General features: G+C 41.6%; 1 protein-coding gene and 1 long non-coding RNA gene across 11 annotated transcripts in view; one reads left to right on the forward strand and one right to left on the reverse strand.

Moving 5' to 3' along the window:
• Positions 1 to 10,642, reverse strand: part of LEKR1 (leucine, glutamate and lysine rich 1) — a 98,815-nt gene extending 88,173 nt beyond the window's left edge. For 3 of the 5 annotated variants that reach the window (XM_089508981.1, XM_089508982.1, XM_089508978.1), the window contains exons 1-2: positions 10,570 to 10,642; positions 4,421 to 4,514 (exon numbers count right to left, since the gene is read on the reverse strand). In XM_089508981.1, coding sequence (XP_089365107.1) covers positions 4,421 to 4,468 — 48 coding nt within the window. In that variant the 5' untranslated portion in view covers positions 4,469 to 4,514; positions 10,570 to 10,642. Of the gene's footprint in view, positions 1 to 4,420; positions 4,515 to 7,932; positions 7,987 to 8,178; positions 8,332 to 10,569 lie in introns of those variants that run through there. The other 2 variants (XM_089508979.1, XM_089508980.1) reach the window with 2 other exon arrangements.
• Positions 1 to 18,205, forward strand: part of LOC149318086 (uncharacterized) — a 141,147-nt gene extending 122,942 nt beyond the window's left edge. For all 6 annotated transcript variants that reach the window (XR_016279978.1, XR_016279972.1, XR_016279982.1 and 3 more), the window contains one exon: positions 17,792 to 18,205. This is a non-coding gene — a long non-coding RNA (uncharacterized LOC149318086). The remainder of the gene's footprint in view (positions 1 to 17,791) is intronic.
• The last annotated feature ends 279 nt before the right edge of the window (positions 18,206 to 18,484 follow it).

The raw sequence follows: 18,484 nt of genomic DNA on the forward strand, positions 1-18,484 counted from the left end.
TTACAGTGGCTGAAGGAAATGAAAAATTAATTCTATTTTTCCTGGCAGTTACAACCTGTGCTTGGAAATATGAAACTGTTATTCAGAATAAATACCATAAGGTTCCAAAGTGCTAAAATTACTTATTGAAAAGGGACAAACCGAGCTGTAATATGAAGGGGAAGGGAGGGACTGTTGTCCTGAAAAGAACATTGTGATTTCTTGAAGCACTACTGCTTCTGTCTCTCTAAATAAACAGTTCTAGACATTCCACTTTATGTCTCCAGTTTGAGCAGAACAGCGGGGTGGTGAAGCGAAGTGTGTTTAGGATCTATCTGAAAATGTGGCAAAACTGTTGATTTTTCCATCATTCCTGTATAGTAATGAACAAGAGGCATTCCATGTTGCTAATGAAACTCATTTCCTTTCAAACAAGAATTTTATATGTATCCTTAAACAATTGCTCTTCAAGAAGTTGACTACCTTCTCTGACTAGCACTACTAAACTCATGTAAAGGGGATAAAATTGATTCAACAATCACTCCTCACTAAGTATGGTAAGAATAAAAATGCTGAAGATATATTTCAGGTACAGGCCAAATGACAAATCAACAGGTTTCTTAATCTCTACGCTAATTGTGGAACCTAAGGTACACAGAACCCTGGTTAACAAAACCTGCTCTACATTGTGGGTTCAAACCAAATCCTGCCCTTATGTATAAAACTCAAAAATGGAAAATCTGCTTCATACATTATATAGCAATAATCCACATTAGACACTGTGTACACCAGACTTGACCCTAAATACCCTAAAGGCACCACATTCTGTCTGATGAAGCTAAGCTGGGTCAGCCTAGGGTTGCCATAAGTGAGGACCTCCAAACCGGGACAAATGTAGGAGAAATGCAGGACAACATTTTCAAATGTAGGACACATTTTTAAAAGATGGAGGACACACAAAAAAATTGAGGCTTTTTTACAAATGTTAATATAAATGCATGTTTCTTAGGCATGATCAAAATGGAGGACATTTTGACATTATTCGTAGACAGATCACAGAAATGTACTTCCCTTTCTGGCCACCCCCCTCTCCCCATTCCAGACAGCACATTTGAGCATTGAACATGGCTTTATTTTAACATTGCCTCTTGCATATTTCAGAGGCTTATTCCACAACCAAACCCTTTGGTCAAGGGACTTTGGTTTTTCTTCATTTTGACTTGTTTTGTCTGTATTCCACCCCACTAAATAAAGGAGACATGAAATGGAGTTAATGGGTACAAGTTGTCAAACAAAAAACTCTTGTGAGACTCTGTAGGCAAGAGGTGCACCATGTTAAGAACTGCATTAAGCACACTTAGGCTGCTGCCACACTGCTTTCACTCTCATCACTCCATCCTATGGAATCCTGGGATTTGTAGTTTGTTGTGGTGCCAAGGCTGGGCTTTGAAATCTCAGGCATAAGAGAGGCAAAAGGTTTGGGCTGCATCTACACTGGAGAAATAATCTGGTTTGAGACCACTTTAACTGTCTTGGCTGAATGCTATGGAATTCTGGGAATGGTGGTTTGTTCCAGCACCACAGCAGAATGGCAGTTAACCCCTGGAAAGCTCTCTGACCAAGGTGACCAATGCCCTCACCCCAAAATGTAGGGCACCCAAGCAAAAAAATGTAGGACATGGCCAAAAATAAAAGCTAAAAACACCCATGTAATTATAAATCCATGCTTCTTAGCCATGATCCAAATGGAGGACATTTTGAAATTTGACAGAAGAAGGCATATCCTGGAAAAGGAGGAGGATGCCTGGTCACCTTGTCTCTGGTCCAAAATACACTGCAGAAATAAAACAATGCTGGACTGAAATGCCCAGAGTTCCTCACCAAAGCTGCATCCACACTGAGGAAATAATCCAGTTTGAGAGTGACTTAACTGTCCTGGGTTAGTGCTGGGGAATGCTGGGAATTGTAGTACATTGTGGCCCCAGAGCTATCTCTGACAGGGAGTCCCATAACCCTCCAAACGTAGTTGAACTGCAGTGCCCAGAATTCCTCCCCAGGTGCATCCACACTGAGGAAATGGTCCAGTTTGAGACTGCTCAGTGCTGGGGAATCCTGGGAATTGTAGTCTATTGTGGCCTCAGAGCCATCACTGACAGAGAAGTCTCAATGTCTCCCAAACACTAGCATTCCCAGGATTCCCTAGCACTGAGTTAAAGCAGTCTCAAAGTGGGTTATTATTCCTGCAGTGTGTGAGAGAGATATAAAAGCTAGGGACTGGATTCATTTGGAGGATCTCTGTGTCCAAAACACAATGCTTGGACTGCTAGGGCTCAGTGCTATGGAATCCTGGGAATTGTAGTTTCTTGTGGCACCAGAGCTCTCTGACAGAGAAGGCCAAATGCCTCACAGACACCAGAATTCCAGAGCATTGAGCTTTGGCAGTTAAAGGGGTCTCAAAGTGCAGAGGGGGGGGGGGGGGAGAGAAAAGCCAGGGAGAGTGAATGAGAAGCTCATCTTGGCTGTGACTACTCTGAGAGGAGGAGGAGGGAGGGAGCCAAGGGAAGTGGCCAGGACCATCAGCCTCCTCTCTTCCACCGCAGACTGCTGGCAAGAGGCTCTGCCCCCAGGCAACGCCTCCTCTGTGGACCATTCAACTTCCTTTTGTCAAAAGAGCTCTGGTGCCACAAGAAACTACAATTCCCAGAATCCCATAGCACTGAGCCATGGATGTTTAAGGGGGGGGGGGGTCAAACTATTTCTGCAGCCTTTTGCTACCCCAAAGCCTTCTATTATTTACCAGCAACTTGCAAGGCAAAATCTCTTCCTTCACCAAGCCATTGAAAACCAACCCAAATGGAGGGCTGATTTCTTCTTTCCCATTGGTCAGCTTCGGGAGAAATTTGCATATTACAAGTAAAGATGTTTAGGGCCTCAAAAACAATCCTGTGATAAAGAATTACAACAATACTGAGTGGTATACATTTAAAAGATGAGGCATTTAGACTCCCAGTGAAACATGAACGATTTATGGCCTTTTTTTTTTCTCACTGTAACCTGGAAAGTAAGGCCTCTTGCTGGGTATATATACCAAGTGGGTTGGCAATAGCTCTGAGTGGCAGATGTCTTGAAGACCTGCTCTCTAGGCTAAGCCAGGCAGGGAGGCGGGGAGGGTGGCACACAGCCATGGGGAGGGCTGGAGCTGCCTCCAGGGCCTTGCTGGGGGAGGAGGCCTTGGGGGAGGGGCTAAACTGGGGCGGGACCGTGTGGCCCTGCCCCAAACCGGGAAAGTCCCCCCCAGGCGGGATATGGCAACCCTAGGTCAGCCCTGGTTAGGACTTTAATGAAAGGCCACCAATGATTACCATGTGCTGTAGGCTATATTTCAGAGGAAAGAACCAGCAAAAACCACCCCTGAATACTCCTTGCCTAAGAAACCCCTGTGAAATTCATGCGGTCATCATAAGTTGACAGGCAATTTGAAGATGCATACACAAACACACACACACCACTTCCCACAAGCACATGCTTTTCAAATGAAAAATGCATTCCTTATAAATGTATTCTGATTAATATTTCTTCTTACCTGAAATGTGGCTTCTGCTGGAATTTTGTTTGCTTGAATTCATATATCACATAAATTATATATATTTAATAGTGTATAAAACAATTTACACTCTTGTTATCACTGCCTTAGTCCACCCCTCACACTCAGTCCCCTCTAGTTCTTAATATGTTTTGGAAGAATCTAGATTTGGCTACTTTGTAATTCCTCTTCTCTTACGGTTCCCCATTTTCCCAACAGATACCATATTCTTTAATAAATTTGAGGCTATGGCATGAATTCACCTGCACAAATTAATCTAAAGCTGGGGTGCACAAAATAAGACTGTTTTTGTGGCCCTTAGAGGTTAAAATCTTCACACACACACATCCAAAAAAATATTGGCTCTATACCTCTAGGGGATACAGGGGACATTTCCATCATGTCTGGAAGCCCCATGGACCCCACCTTGTGATTAAAACAACTGTTTGCCATTTTTTCCAAAACAAAGTTTTGCCTCAACATGCCCTCTAGGGACCCAATAAAGCCCCCAAACAGGGTATGAATGCCCCTGTGACCACTGAGAGCATTTAGGGGCACAAAAAAAATATTGTTATTGCAGAATCAGGTGCATTGGTGGGGTACCCCAAAGGTCTCTTGAAGGGTAATGTGGCCAAAGACTTCCAAACCCATCCCTGTTTTAAAAATATAATTCCAGGGAGTGTGCACATATATGAAACATGCAAATATCAGCATTATCAGATAAGAGAGGAAAATGAAAAGGAAATGCAATAAGCATACCGGCTGTGATATGATAATGAACAACAGGGAAATGAAACAGTAAAATAGGTATCATCTCAACATACAACAGCAGTCATTATACCTCCCTCCACAGCATACCTTCTGTATTTCGGCAGGTAATGGATGCACAGGAATATGTCTATCCATGGCCTTCTATAGTTTAGACGGAGCGTTATTGTACTGCCACAAAAAACTGTTAAGAGATTATAAACAGATAAAATGAGGTTAATTTGTAATGCCTTTGATTTTAGTTTGCCAAATCAAAGAAAAATAAGTTAGCATTCTAATGATGTAATGCAGTAATTACATCCACACAAGGAAGCATATTTACATAAACCAATAAGCTGTAAAATGAGCTGTTTGCACGAGAGGCAGGTCTACACCTAACACCTGGCTTCCACCTATACACGCACATTGACATGGTGGGGAAATATGTAACCACAAGATTCTGCAACACTGAGGCTGCATCTGTACTGCAGAAATAATCCAGTTTAACACCACTGGAATTCTGGGGTTTGTAGTTTTATGAGACATTTAGCCTTCTTTGTCAAGAGAGCCCTGGTACCACAACAAACTACATTTCTCAGAATTCCATAGCATTCAGCCATGGCAGTTAAAGTCATATCTTGCCACGGCCTGCAGAGGAAGAGCCCTCCCCTCCCTCCTTCCAACTGTCATCTTCTGGCCTGGGAGGGAGTGAAAGGACAGGACCAACGCCATCAGGCCCGGCCTCGATTAAGAAAAAGAGCCCTCCCTCCAGTCCAACTGCCTTGGTCCAGGCCTTGGAGGGAGAGAAGCATGCTGGACCTGATCCCCTCCTCCCCTCACCATTCCCTTCTCCTTTTGTGTCCTGTCTTTTTAGATTGTAAGCCTGAGGGCAGGGAACCATCTATCATCCCCTCTGTTGTAAGCCGCCCGGATTCCCAGTGATTGGGTGGTATATAAATAAATCCTATTATTATTATTATTATTATTATTTCAGATTAAATTATTTCTGCAGTGTAGATGCAGCCTAAATGTTCAGAGCTTTCACAGCACCAATCTAAACATTTTTTTCCTGTCCTACACTTCAAACAATTTGAATCCTTTGAAAAACACTATTCTGGAGCTTCTAGAAACATCAGGCTTAGTTGACGGGCATGTTGAACATATTAGAGAAAAATAAATTATCACTCCAGAAGCCTCTGCATGCTGATTAATGTATCACTTCACTCAGTTTAAAATGAACTTTCCTGACATGATTACTGCCTAATACAGCTGTGCAATAGTCTTTGCCTTGAAATTGGGCAACTGTTGTCCATAATCCTGTAGAATATATAAGAAAAAAAGAGAATTAGAGTCCCTTTCATATTAGGTTTGATTTAATATAATGGAACTCTCATCTCAGCCTTTCTCACCGCCTGCCATGCAGTGCCCTCCAAAGGTTCTGAATTACAACTCCTATTAGGATAGCTGGGGTCAGGGATAATGGTGCATATAGTTGAGAACACCTAGAAACTGCCACATATTGGGAAAGGTTGGTTTGGAAGCTGGTTTGCTAACACTAGAGATATTTTTGCCTAACATGGTAAAACAAACCACACAGTGGAGTATCAAAGGATTTGAAAACACTGAATATAATAGCTTGGATGGAAAGAAACTCATATAAGACAAAAAATCAAGTGTTTTCTTACTTTGAATGTTAATGGAAACATTGTTTGGAAGATGCCGGCCTGGCAATGGTGAATGATCTTTTCAAGTTATAAACTGAACTTTAGACAGTTCGTTAAGAGTGATGGTCAGAAATTCTTTCCTAGTTAGTAATATCTGCAAACTAATAAAAATTCAGGGTACAAATTTTATAGTCAATTCATTTTCAAAAAATTAAGGCACTTGTCATCAGCTTCTCATTTCTTTTATTTTTCTATGGGAAAAAGTCACAAAGATCCTTTGAGTTTTATGGTTGGGTTTTTTTATGGCTGTTTTTATTTAAGAAAGGCAATTTTCTCAAGCATCATTAGAAAGCCTTTGAATTTTTTCTCTTATTACCACTATTGCTATATTTTATATACATTCTATGCTCTCGTGTCATATCTTGCTATCCTGAAAATATTTATTTATTTTTCAAGACACCAAATAAGTGTTTATCAAGGGATTGTGAGGTTTTTTGACAGTACAGACCAGAAAAATAGACAAAAACTAGCGAGACTTATTTCTATCAGTTCAATGAACAACTTAAGGTGCCATACTGTCCAACATTTTACAGACAACAGCAGAGTGTAGTCCAAGATGGCAACAATTATTAATGAGTAAGAGTACACAAACAAGGAGAGGCTGCACCAGTTTGCTTTTGCCTGAGTCTAGTGGGAAGGGCAAAAATCTTCCCCCTCCCCTCCTCTCCCATCTGCTGATTAATAAAAAACAAACTATCTTTTGCAGTTTGCAGCAGCTGAAGAAAGGGCCTGAACAGACAGGCCAAAATAAAGCTGCTTCAGGCCACTTTGGAGGTATGCTGTTTAAATGACACACACATCTTAAGAAACCAGAAGCTGCATCAAAGCTGCACTCCAGTCCTTAGAACCAGAGCATGGCTTTGGCGCAGCGTCCAGTCTCTTAGGACACATGCTTCATTTAAACAGCATACCTCCAAAGTGACCCGAAGCAGCTTTATTTTGGCCTGTCTGTTCAGGCCCTAAGCTGAGAATGAAACCAAAAAACAAGAGGAAGATGGAGAAACTGACCCTTTTAAAGGCAGCTGAAAAGTGGGACAACAAAGGATTAATTGGAACTGTCCCTGTCAAATTGGAATAATTGGAGGGTGTGCACTGCAGTATCCAGCATATATTAAAGATCAGAAAGCGACCTCCTCAGTCTTTTTTCCCAAGCCCCTTTAAGGCTAATAAGAGAAGTGGCTTCTATCTACATCAACCCTAACTTGAGAGCATCTTTTAAAAGCTCTAAAGCAAACACCTGTGACAAGTGACGCCATCATTTTTGTTGTCCTGCATGTCCTGCCATGTTTTGCATGATGATGATGATGATGATGATGATGATGATGATTTTTCCCAAAGGAATCAAGGCAGATTACAGCACAAAGCGACAATAAAATGCAATGCAATATAGAACAAAATTCACAATTTTAAATAACTGACCAAATATTACACTACCCAAGATAACCCTATAGTATTTAAATTCGCCATTGAAAGCAATAAATTCCTTGGGACAATTTATATTCCAGTTCTTTTCTGTCTATAAAAAGTAACTGGATCAAGAACAGGTCACCTTCACCACAAAGAAGGGCAAGGCACCACAAAATGTAGGACATTCTAGAAAAATGGAGGGTATTACCAAATAAAAGCTAAAAACCTTCACATAAATATACATTCATGCTCAGAATGGAGGACACTTTGGAATTCCTCTTGGACAGAAGGCTGAAATGTAGGAATTGTCTGGGAAAAGGCGGATGCCTGGTGAGCCTGAACTGGATCTAAGAAATGACTGAAACTTGGGGACACTGTGTAGAACAGTTTAGATGACAATCTCCTAGAATGCCTGCATTGTGGATCTACTTGTGTAGATTCTGCAAGAAAATACGCCTCTGGGATACTAAGCTGTTCCATCCCAGTACATACCAGTTAAGGACCAAATGTGACAGGAAGAACAGAAGGGAGAAAAAAGACTCCAAGTTCATCTACTATCTTCTCTCCCCATACTGAGTAACAGGTGAGGGATTGTTCAGTCATAAAAGTACGGCCTTGTAAAAAGGGAATGATCTGTCACCATCAAGATAAAAACAGTGGGGCACGACAGATTGTTAGTTTGTAAGGCCACAGTTTGTACATGCACAGCTGTTATCCCTTCACAATAAATATAGTTACCCCTTTCCTCTTTGTCCAGACTTCCTTTGTCTGTGAGTCAGGCCAGCTCACGCAACACATTGTTTTTAATTCAAGTGAATAGACCTTCCTTCCTTGACTGTACACTCATTTGCACATGTATGTGAATTCAGCAGTTGCCAAGAAAGATGAAGAGTAATTTCCTCAAGGACAACAACACAGCTCTCAAGTCAGTACACTTTCAGAAACTGGCGTTCATCATATACACGATTGCGCATTCCACGCATTATGTATGGCATTAAGAATATTTTTATTGGGAAGAACCGGACAACTTGGCTTCTCGTGATTCTGACACTCTTAACCATTTATGGTAGGACTATGGAACTTGTGCCCCTCCAAATGTTATTTGACTGCAGCTCCCATCAGGCATGATCTGCACACAACCAAAGGCAAATTATGTTAACCGCTAGAATACAAAGATATAGCCATGTTAGTCTGCAGAATCAGTATGTAGAGAGACCTTGTAGCACCTCTGAGACTAGCCAAAAGAAAGAAGTTGGCAGCATGACCTTTCGTAGACAAAGTCTACTTCCTCCGATGTATTAATTATTATAAATTATATAAAATGCCAAAAACAATTGCAAAAATATTTACAAGTCATGGATGGTTAAATATGTAGATAAGTAATCCGTGGTCCAATCCAATGTTCAGACCACTACATATTATAATATGAATATAAATTATATAAAACAGCAAATTAAAAGTTAAAGTGCAATATATATAATACACACACGCATACATTACATATATACATATACATATATATATATATATATTGCACTTTAACTTTGAATTTGCTGTTTTATATAATTTGTATTCATATTATTATAATATAATAATAATAATAATAATAATAATAATTTTTATTTATATCCCGCCTTTCCAATTGCATGATCAAGGCGGCTTACAAGACAAGAAACAATAAAATACAAGTAAAACATCACAATATAAAAAGTTTAAAAACATCATTACTAGGGGTAGGAATGGGAATCTATACAAATCACAATTCACTAGGGGCAAGAAAAAGACAATATATTGCACTAATCCGGGGTCGAAAAACAGAGGGCAAGGAGCAGAGAAAAAACACTATTACCTAAAGTGAAAAAGCCAACTGGAATAGATGCGTTTTTAATTGTTTCTTAAAAGAAACTAAAGATGCAGAGGAACGGAGCTCTACAGGGAGCTTATTCCACAATGAGGGGGCGGCGATAGTGAAAGCCCTCTGTGAGGTCCTCACCAAATGGGATTTAGGGACCTCTAACAAATTGGTCCCAGATGTTCTGAGTGTGCGGGGCGGATTGTGTGGGGAGAGGCGGTCCTCCAAGTACCCTGGGCCCAAGCCATTTAGGGCTTTATAGGTCAAAACCAACACCTTGTATTGAGCTCGGAAGCGAATGGGTAGCCAGTGGAGATCTTTTAAAATAGGTGTTATGTGGTCTGTCCTGGAACTACCAGCGACCAGTCTGGCTGCCATATTCTGCACCAATTGAAGCTTCCGGGTTTGGTACAAGGGTTGCCCTATGTAGAGCGCATTGCAGAAATCCAATCGAGAGGTTACCAAAGCATGTACAACAGTTTCAAGGTCCCGACGGCCCAGGTAGGGGCGCAGCTGGCGTATCAGCCGAAGCTGATAACAAGCACTCCTGATCGTCGCGTCCACCTGAGATGTCAGATGAAGCGATGAATCAAGGAGTACTCCCAAGCTGCGCACCGAGTCCCTCAAGGGGAGCGTGACCCCATTCAGGACAGGCTGACAAATCTCACCACCCGGAACCGAGGGACCTATCACCAGTACTTCCGTTTTCCCTGGATTCACACTGAGTTTGTTCTCCCTCATCCTCATATGTAGTGGTCTGAACATTGGACTGGACCATGGATTACTTATCTACATATTTAACCATCCATGGCTTGAAAATACATATATATATATATATATATATATTCAGCATACACAAACACATGCGCGCGCGCGCACACACACATATATATATATACTGAATATATGTATATATACATATATACATTTTCAAGCCCATGGATGATTGAATCTGTAGATAAGTAATTGATATAAAATGACAAAAATAAAAGTTTGCTCCTTTTTTTGGAATATATATATCTATATATTTTCAAGCAATCCGTGCATAAGGAGGTCCGACTGTCGTTTGTGGTGGCACTAGAGCTCTCTGACAGCAGGGAAGGCTGAGCAGCTCACAAAACTACAACTCCCAGAATTCCACAGCACTCAGCCACTGCAGCTAAAGCAGCTTAAAAAAGATGACTTTTTTCCCCAAAGTTCCACCTGAGGGATGCTGGGAGTTGCAGTACCACAACAAGTGGGGTTATTATTCCAGAAGACCAAGGCCACTGACTTACCCAAAGAGCAGAGACTCAAAACAGGCATGAAAGGCCGCCCGTTTTGTGTAGGCCTCTCCGCAGCTTCTTCGTTGCCTAGGCAACCATTCCGCTCTGGAAGAACCCGGAAGTAGGGCAGACAGTAAGGGCGGAAGACGCTCCGCCGGCTTCGTTGTCTCTTCTGGGCATGCGCGTCCCATCTGCTGGGGAAGAGCTTAGTGGAGAAACTTGCCAAGGAGAAAACCTCCATGATAGGGTTCGCTTTAGAGTCACCATAAGACAAACATGACCTGAAGGCACACAACCAATATATATATATAATTTATAGAGCACTGTAAAGTTTACACAGCGCTTTACATAGTAAGGGTCAAATAAGGGGGGAAGAACAGTCTAATAAATAATAATAATAAACTACAAATCCCAGAATTCCACAGCATTTTATTTTAAGCAGACAATTATCTCATTTTGTCACCCCCTCCTGTAATAATAATAAGAATAACTTTATTTATACCCCGCTTTTCTATTGCCAAACAACCAAAGGGGCTTACATCTAAAAATCAGTCCAATATACAATACATTGTACATATAATATCCCCGTCCCCCGTCCCCCAAAAAAGAGAATTAAACACATTACAATTAAAATGTGTCAATTAAAATAAATTGTTAATAATAAAATAATCAAGTGGGCTGAGTGGTGCAAGATATATAGCGGGAGGGATTGACTGTAGCCACATCCCTGGAAATGCCTAATATATTAAGTATATTCAGACAGCATGGTGTAGTGGTTTCAGCACTGATAGCCAGGGCAAACCTCCCCTCTGAACAAATCTTGCCAAGAAACCCCCCATGATAGGTTCGCCTTAGGATCACCGTAAGCCAGAAATGACTCGAAGGCACACAACCACAACAATAGATTATTATTATTATTATTATTATTATTATTATTATTAACATTTATTTATAGAGCGCTGTCAGGTTTGCACAGTGCTTTGCATAGTAAGGGTCAAATAAAATAGGTGGGGGAGATTAAAAACCTGCCAAGAGGCATACAATCTAAAACAACAACATTACATGATTAAAATACACTTGTCCCTCCATATTCGCTGGGGTTAGAGGTGAATATGGAAATGCCACAAATAACAAAAATGCCATGTTTTTACCTGAGAGGACACCTCTCTAGGAATTTCTAGGTCCTCCAGTGCAACTTTGTGCTCAACATCTGTCAGATACTGGGCACAGAATTGTGCTGGAAGAGCTACAAATGCCTAGTGGAGTGTTATCTCTAGGAACCGCTAGGCCCTTCAGTGCAACTTTAGGTTAAAGCTGACTATAGAGTTGGGCTGGAAGACCTAAATATTCCTAGAGATAACATATTAATAAACCCCTGGCGAATGTGGAGGGACAAGTGTATGCTGTTTGTGCATATATCCAGCGACACCTTTCTTAGCTGCACCCAGCTTGCCACTGCTTTCTCTTCTGCCTCAGCCCCTCATGTGTGAATATAGTGGTGATGTTGGCGACAGCGGCCTACTCCTCCATCTTTCCTGGCCTTCCATCTTTCCTGCACCAGCCTTACAGCAAAAGAGAAGCCAGCTGGCTGGCTTCTCAGTTACTGCTCCCAGGGTGACTCGGTGCAAAGGGAGCAGCAACCAAGCGGCCAGTTGAGCACCAACCAAGAAGCCTGTCACCTGTGCAGGCCTTTGCCATAACCCAGAACAATGGAAGCAAGCTACAGGAAAAGAGATTCCAGCTCAAAATTAGGAGGAACTTCCTGACAGTAAGGACTGTTCGACAGTGGAACACACTCCCTTGGAGTGTAGTGGAGTCTCCTTCTTTGGAGGTCTTTAAGCAGAGACTAGATGGCCATCTGTCAGGGATGCTTTGATTTGGATTTCCTGCATGGCAGGGGGTTGGACTGGATGGCCTTTGCGGTCTCTTCCAACTATGATTCTATGATTCTATAAGGCTGGTACAGGGGAGAGGCTTCTTGGTCACTGCTTGACCAGTTCCTTGCTCACTGCTTCCTTTGCACCTAGTCACCTTGGGAGCAGTAACTGAGCAGCCTGGCTAAGCAGCAGCAAGAGTCCTCTTGTCCATGCTGGCCTGGTGGCAAAGGCCAATGCAAGTAAGAGGCTTCTCAGAGGCTGCTTGACTGGCTGCTCAGCTGTTGTTCCCAAGGTGACTGGGTGCAAAAGGAGAAGTTTCTCCTCAATGAGGAAAGACTGTCAGTCCTTCTTCATCAAAGTGAAAAGGGGCAAAACTGGCTTCAAACTTTTCTTCCCAGTGAGGATGGACTGGCAATCCGAGAGAGGCAAAGAATCGACCCCGGATACTCCTCCCCATCCCCAGAAATGTGCCTTCCCTACACAACTACACATCACACATACTCAAACATTGTTTCTTCTTCTACCTTTTCTCTACACCTATCCCACAAAAGAAAGCAGGAGCAGAAGCACAGCTCCAACTTGCGAGCCAAGTATCAGCAAATCTCACAAAGCTTAAGCAGGATTCCAAATGTGAAAGCCCCTTTTTGCTTCTCCCCTGCCACCATGTACTCTAGCTCCTCATCTCCATCATGGTCCTATGGGCTGCTGGTTCCCCTTGAAGGCCCACCTGTCCCTCCTTTTTCCTCACTGCCCCTTTGTCCCTCACTGCCCCCCTGGACCTTTCCACTACCGCCCATCACTGCCCTAGCTAAATAAGCAGAATTCAGTTTTCACAGCACCAATATATTGTTTGGAATTCTCCTTGTTATTATGCAAAGTATTAACAAGTATTGAATGAACAATTAAGATCTCTTAGCATTACAAAAGCCCTGCTCCTGATGGAGATTTAAAAAAAACTGAACTGGCTTGTTGGTGTGGATCAACACAGCTGACTGTATTTGGTGGGTTCTATGGAGACTGTCATGATGAACACTGGAACTTCAAAGGTCCCTATTGTAGAAAGAAATGAATCCCTTCCTCCTTTATTTTCTTTGTCAAAACCTGGAAGTGGAACTGCAGTCAGGAGCATTTTCTAGAAGGAAGCATAGAGTTTGAATGTAATCCTCTGCATGCCTGCTTTAAATGAAAGCCATAGGGATTTCAGTAATGCTTGCTTCCACAGAGAAGTGTGTGTGTGTGCACGCGCACGCTCGCTTGCTAAGGTCTGTGCCAGCTGTTCCAGAGATGTTCTGCTGGCATAGCAATGCTCATGTTTCCTCGCTGTAGCCCATTTTCCCATAACATAATGCCCCAGCCAGCGTCACTCAGCTGCTGTGCAAGTGCTGAACTGCAGTGAACCTGAGAGTGATGGAATGGGACGTAAGCTTAATTGTAGCATGGTTTTGGGGTTGTTTTTTTCCCCCTTGCTTTTGCTCCCGTGAACTCTTGACCCAGGTACGCTGTCATCTCTGCTGGCTTAGAGCATATTCTGTGCTGCTGCATGACAGATTGCAATGTCCTCGTGTGCACCCTTGTAATCCACTGCCTGCATGGTGCCCACCCTCTGGTTAAAATTTGTGACCAGCATTTTGAGCAGGCACGACACATTCAGGCACAAAAGAAGGAAAATGCTGGGAGGGAGGGGGATGAAGGAATCACTTGACTGTGTAATGTCAGTGAAACTGATGCACACAGTCCTGATTTCACTAGAACTTTCTGTGACCTGAGAGTTGTCCCTTAAACCTAGGTCAATCCCTCTAAACTAGGACATCTGTTTACCCTGTACTTGAACTGCCTTTACTCTGCCAGCCCCCACTGAAAGCTCTCTTAAAGCAGCCTGTAACAAAAGACAAACGAACTAATAAATAAGATGATCCTCAGGGTAGGTGGACCTCCTATGGTTTCTTCTCAGTGGAGTTAATTCCACACATATGTTCAAGCCATTTCTTCTCTGTTATGTGATTGGCCCTTCCAACTCCAACAAGGTCATGGTGTTTGTGGCTGTTCTGCTTGTCTGTTTTATCATAACAAGGCTTCCTGCAGACATTTAACTTGTGCAGAATCCAGAGCAAGCATAGGGAACCAGAATGCTGTTTATCCAGGTAGTGTGTTTGGGGATGATGGGAGTTATAGTCCAACAATACCTGGAGGGCCACAGGTCGCCCCCTTTCCTATCTTAATTTATCTTACAATTGGCTCAGGCATTTTCCCCCCTGATGCCTCATGTGTAAAAGATTGACTGCATGATTTGCGGAGCTGTGTGAACATGCAGGATGCTTCACCACAGTGTTCAATCAGCCCTCCACATTTATGGTTTTGACTTTTGAGAATTTGGTTGTTCACAGATTGATATGTTCCCTCTGGGTCCTCCTGTGTGACTCTGTTATCAATGTCTGCCAAAAGTCATGCTGGAGGACCCAGAGATTCCTAGAGATAACACTTCTCTAGCCATTAGTAGATCCTCCAGCACAATTTCATGGTCAACGTCTGGCAGATCTTAACCAGAGAATTACCCTGGAGGACCTAGAGATTCCTAGAGAGGTGTTCTCTGAGATAACAAAAATAGTGGCTTTTGATTTGTGCTTTTTCCACTTTCACAGAGGTCCTGTGCCCCTAACCCCAGTGAATATGGTGGGTCCACTGTATATGTATTAGCTGATTAGTGTAACCTAGCAGCTGAATGTATGAACTGTGTTGCAAATGTTGCATCCCAAGTGATATAAAAGTTCTCTCTCTTTGGAGATGGTCCATTCAAACAGGCGAATGATCAGTGTTGCAGTCATGATGAACATGCATATGTGTGAACAAGCCCAGGATCTTTGTTCATCAAGATTATAGCCTTTTCTGCTACAGTAATATTTGATATAGCTAACAATACTAAAATTCATATAAATACAGAGATACAATTAACACATTCATTAAACTAGATTTAAAACAACAACATTAAAACATTATCAGTAAAAAGAAATACAGCACCCAGCCAATTGAAACCACTGCCCTCAGCAGTCTGTGTGTCTTCAAGTCACTTCCAGCTTGTGGCAACCCTATGGAAAATCTGTCATGGGGTTTTCTCGGCAAGATGTGTTCTGAGTGGGGTTTGCTATTGCCTTTCTCTGAGGCTGAGGGAGTGTGACTTGCTCAGAGTCACCCAGGGGGTTTCCTTGCCCATTTGGGGATTTGAACTCAGGTCTCCAGGAGTCCTAGTCCAACACTTAAACCACTACATCACAGTGGCTTGTCCTCAGCATCAACCCCATGTAAACACCATAGACCTCTGTGGATTTTTCTTTAAGAGCAACTTTGCCTGCCAACAGAAAGGCAGCAGCAGGGAAAGAATCACCCAAATCTCACTTAGTAGGGAGTTCCAAGATCTTAATGGAAGTTTTAACAATGACATCTGTAAGCTACAGTTTCTCAGCCTCTCCCCACCTTGCTTCCCCCTTATGGAAGTAGCTGTATAAACTTTTATTAGAATTCTTATCCAACATTTCACTGTGTACATGTATGAATGGGGTTGTTGTTAGTGTGTGTGTGTGTGTGTGTGTGTGCAATCATCAAACAGAAAGACCATGTGCATGAATTCTTAGACTAACCATTTTTAAAATTCAGATGAAGGTTTAAAAGCTGTCCCCCAACTGAAAGAACTCGCATGCTCACCTAATGATGTACAGCAGTGCATCAGAAGTTTAAGGCACATGCCTTCCTTTTTTCAGCATGAGAATACAAACATCTAGTGAAAGTTTGTGCATTGTATAGTTGTGGTTTATTAAACTGAATGCCCTTCTGTCTACTCAGTCCCTTTGATATGTTTACCTGGCATACAGTATTCCACTCCCCTTGAAAGGTATGACCCTTTGCCATAGAGGGATAAAATGAGCTGATTCCATCCTCTCTTTAATCTCAGGGAATATATTGCTGGTCAAATAGACTACTTCCAGAGAAAAGCCATGTACTTTCTGATCTCGGGTATGTCAAAAGACACAGGGTATGCAAATCACTTTATTGATAGTTACTGATCTACTGGTATACCAACAGGTTCTGGGGAAGGGCGACAGTTCAGTAGAAGAGCACAGGCTTTCCAACCAGAAGCATTATTGTATTTGAAACTGTGACAAGTAATTTCAACAAGCAGCAGAAAGTAGAGACAGAAAAATAGCTGAATTGACTCCAGCATCTTCCCCACTGTTGTCTTTTCTATTTGTCCCCAAAGATTGCTATTTGGCTGATTTCCTCCATCCTTCTTCTCCAAAGATTAGTTGTTTTTCACGCTTCCCATTGTTAGAGAGTGTCAGACAGAAATGAGTTCTACATAACGGCTGCCAGCATACCAGTACACATGGAAGCCATCTCTAGGGGCTTCTGTAACTAAGTTTGAATGTTTTCCTGCTCTGTCCCTGGATGTATTACTTCAAACACCAAAGCAAGCATTTGTCTCTTGTTGCCTGGTTACTAGTTTCTATAGTAGTAACTCCTGCTCAATAGTCGCAAGCCTGGAATTATTCTACAACACCCTTCCAGTATAAATGCCAAATATTCCTACAGCATTTTCAGGGCATGGTTTCTCCAGCTAGGCCTGCTGCCTGAAACAGTCTCAGCCAGTCTGTGGCGGCATCCATCCTGCAGAAATAATCCAGTTTGACACCACTTTAAATGTCATGCCTCAATGTTACAAAATTCTGGGAATGGTAGTTTATAGATTTTTGTGAGTTTTTCGGGCTATGAGGCCGTGTTCTGGAAGAGTTTATTCCTGGCGTTTTGCCGGCAGCTGTGGCTGGCATCTTCAGATCTGAAATCTTAAATAAAATTACTGGGGTGGGGTTTTAATGCTGAGCAACACTGTTTTTAATTTTTGTACAGTATAGGGTCTTTTAATGAATTTTAATGTTTTCAATGTTTAATGATTTTTTTTAAAAATTTTTAAAAAATTTATGTTTATTTCACATTCAAACCAACATAATAGACATACCACATATAAACAAATAAAAATACACCTTTACAGCAGTACAACGATATGACAATACAACAATTCCATTACAATCAGTACATTAACCACCATTGCTTTCGTAACCATTCATACACAACTCATTGCCCAACTTTCTAGCTTCCGTTCTAACCTTTCTCTCAATATATTTTCCTTTCCATTACCTTCCTTCTCCCTTCTTTATTCTACTATTCCTTAACCAGTCTTCTCCCGTCACACTTCCCCTATCCTTCCTCTTCCCTATCAACTACTACTAACTTTCACTTTACCAACGTTCTCACTTACTCTAACCGTCTACGACATTCTAAAACCTTCTTTCTTCTATCCGTTCAAACAGCTTCCTCCTCCCCCTTTCTGCTGGTTGTTTTATTTTGTAAAATAAAGAGGAGAAAAGAATACAAGTTTTTAACAGAACCCTTGAAGAAGTATCGAAATCCCTATAGATGGGCTGAGCTAAACGGGCTCTCATTGATGTGGAGACAAAAACGCTTTAATTTGCAAACAGTGGAAAAAGCACAAGAGTTTTGGGAAAAACACAAGAAAGAAATAGAGGACACTAGGAAAGCGAGAGACGATGGAGAAGATGAAGAATTTCAAGAGGAAGAGGAACTGCAGACAGGGGAAGGAGTATCAGGGGAAGAAGTGGAACCCGAAACCGGAGACTCTGAAGAATTAAGTGCGAAATTACTCCTGGGAATAAATTAGTGGAACTGACTTAACTGATTTAACATTTATATTTTTAATAAACTTATTGAGACTATTTGGATTCACTTTTTCTTTTAGAAAGTAAATATAACAAAAATAATAATGTTTAATGTTTTAACTGTTTACTTACTTTTAAAATAACTCATATTTATACGTTTATTAATGACTTTGTATAGGTTTAATATGCATTGTTTTATATAGTTAGGTAGTCATCCTGAGTCCCGTTATTGTGAGAAATAAGTAAATAAATTTCTGACTACCATGAAAATATGGTAGAAAAAAATATTTTTTAAAAAAATTAAAAGACACTTATTTTTTAAAAAAA

Source organism: Sceloporus occidentalis, unplaced genomic scaffold (assembly GCF_023333645.1).
Source record: "Sceloporus occidentalis isolate IW3139 unplaced genomic scaffold, rSceOcc1.0.p SCAF_2, whole genome shotgun sequence".
Lineage (NCBI taxonomy): Eukaryota > Metazoa > Chordata > Lepidosauria > Squamata > Phrynosomatidae > Sceloporus > Sceloporus occidentalis.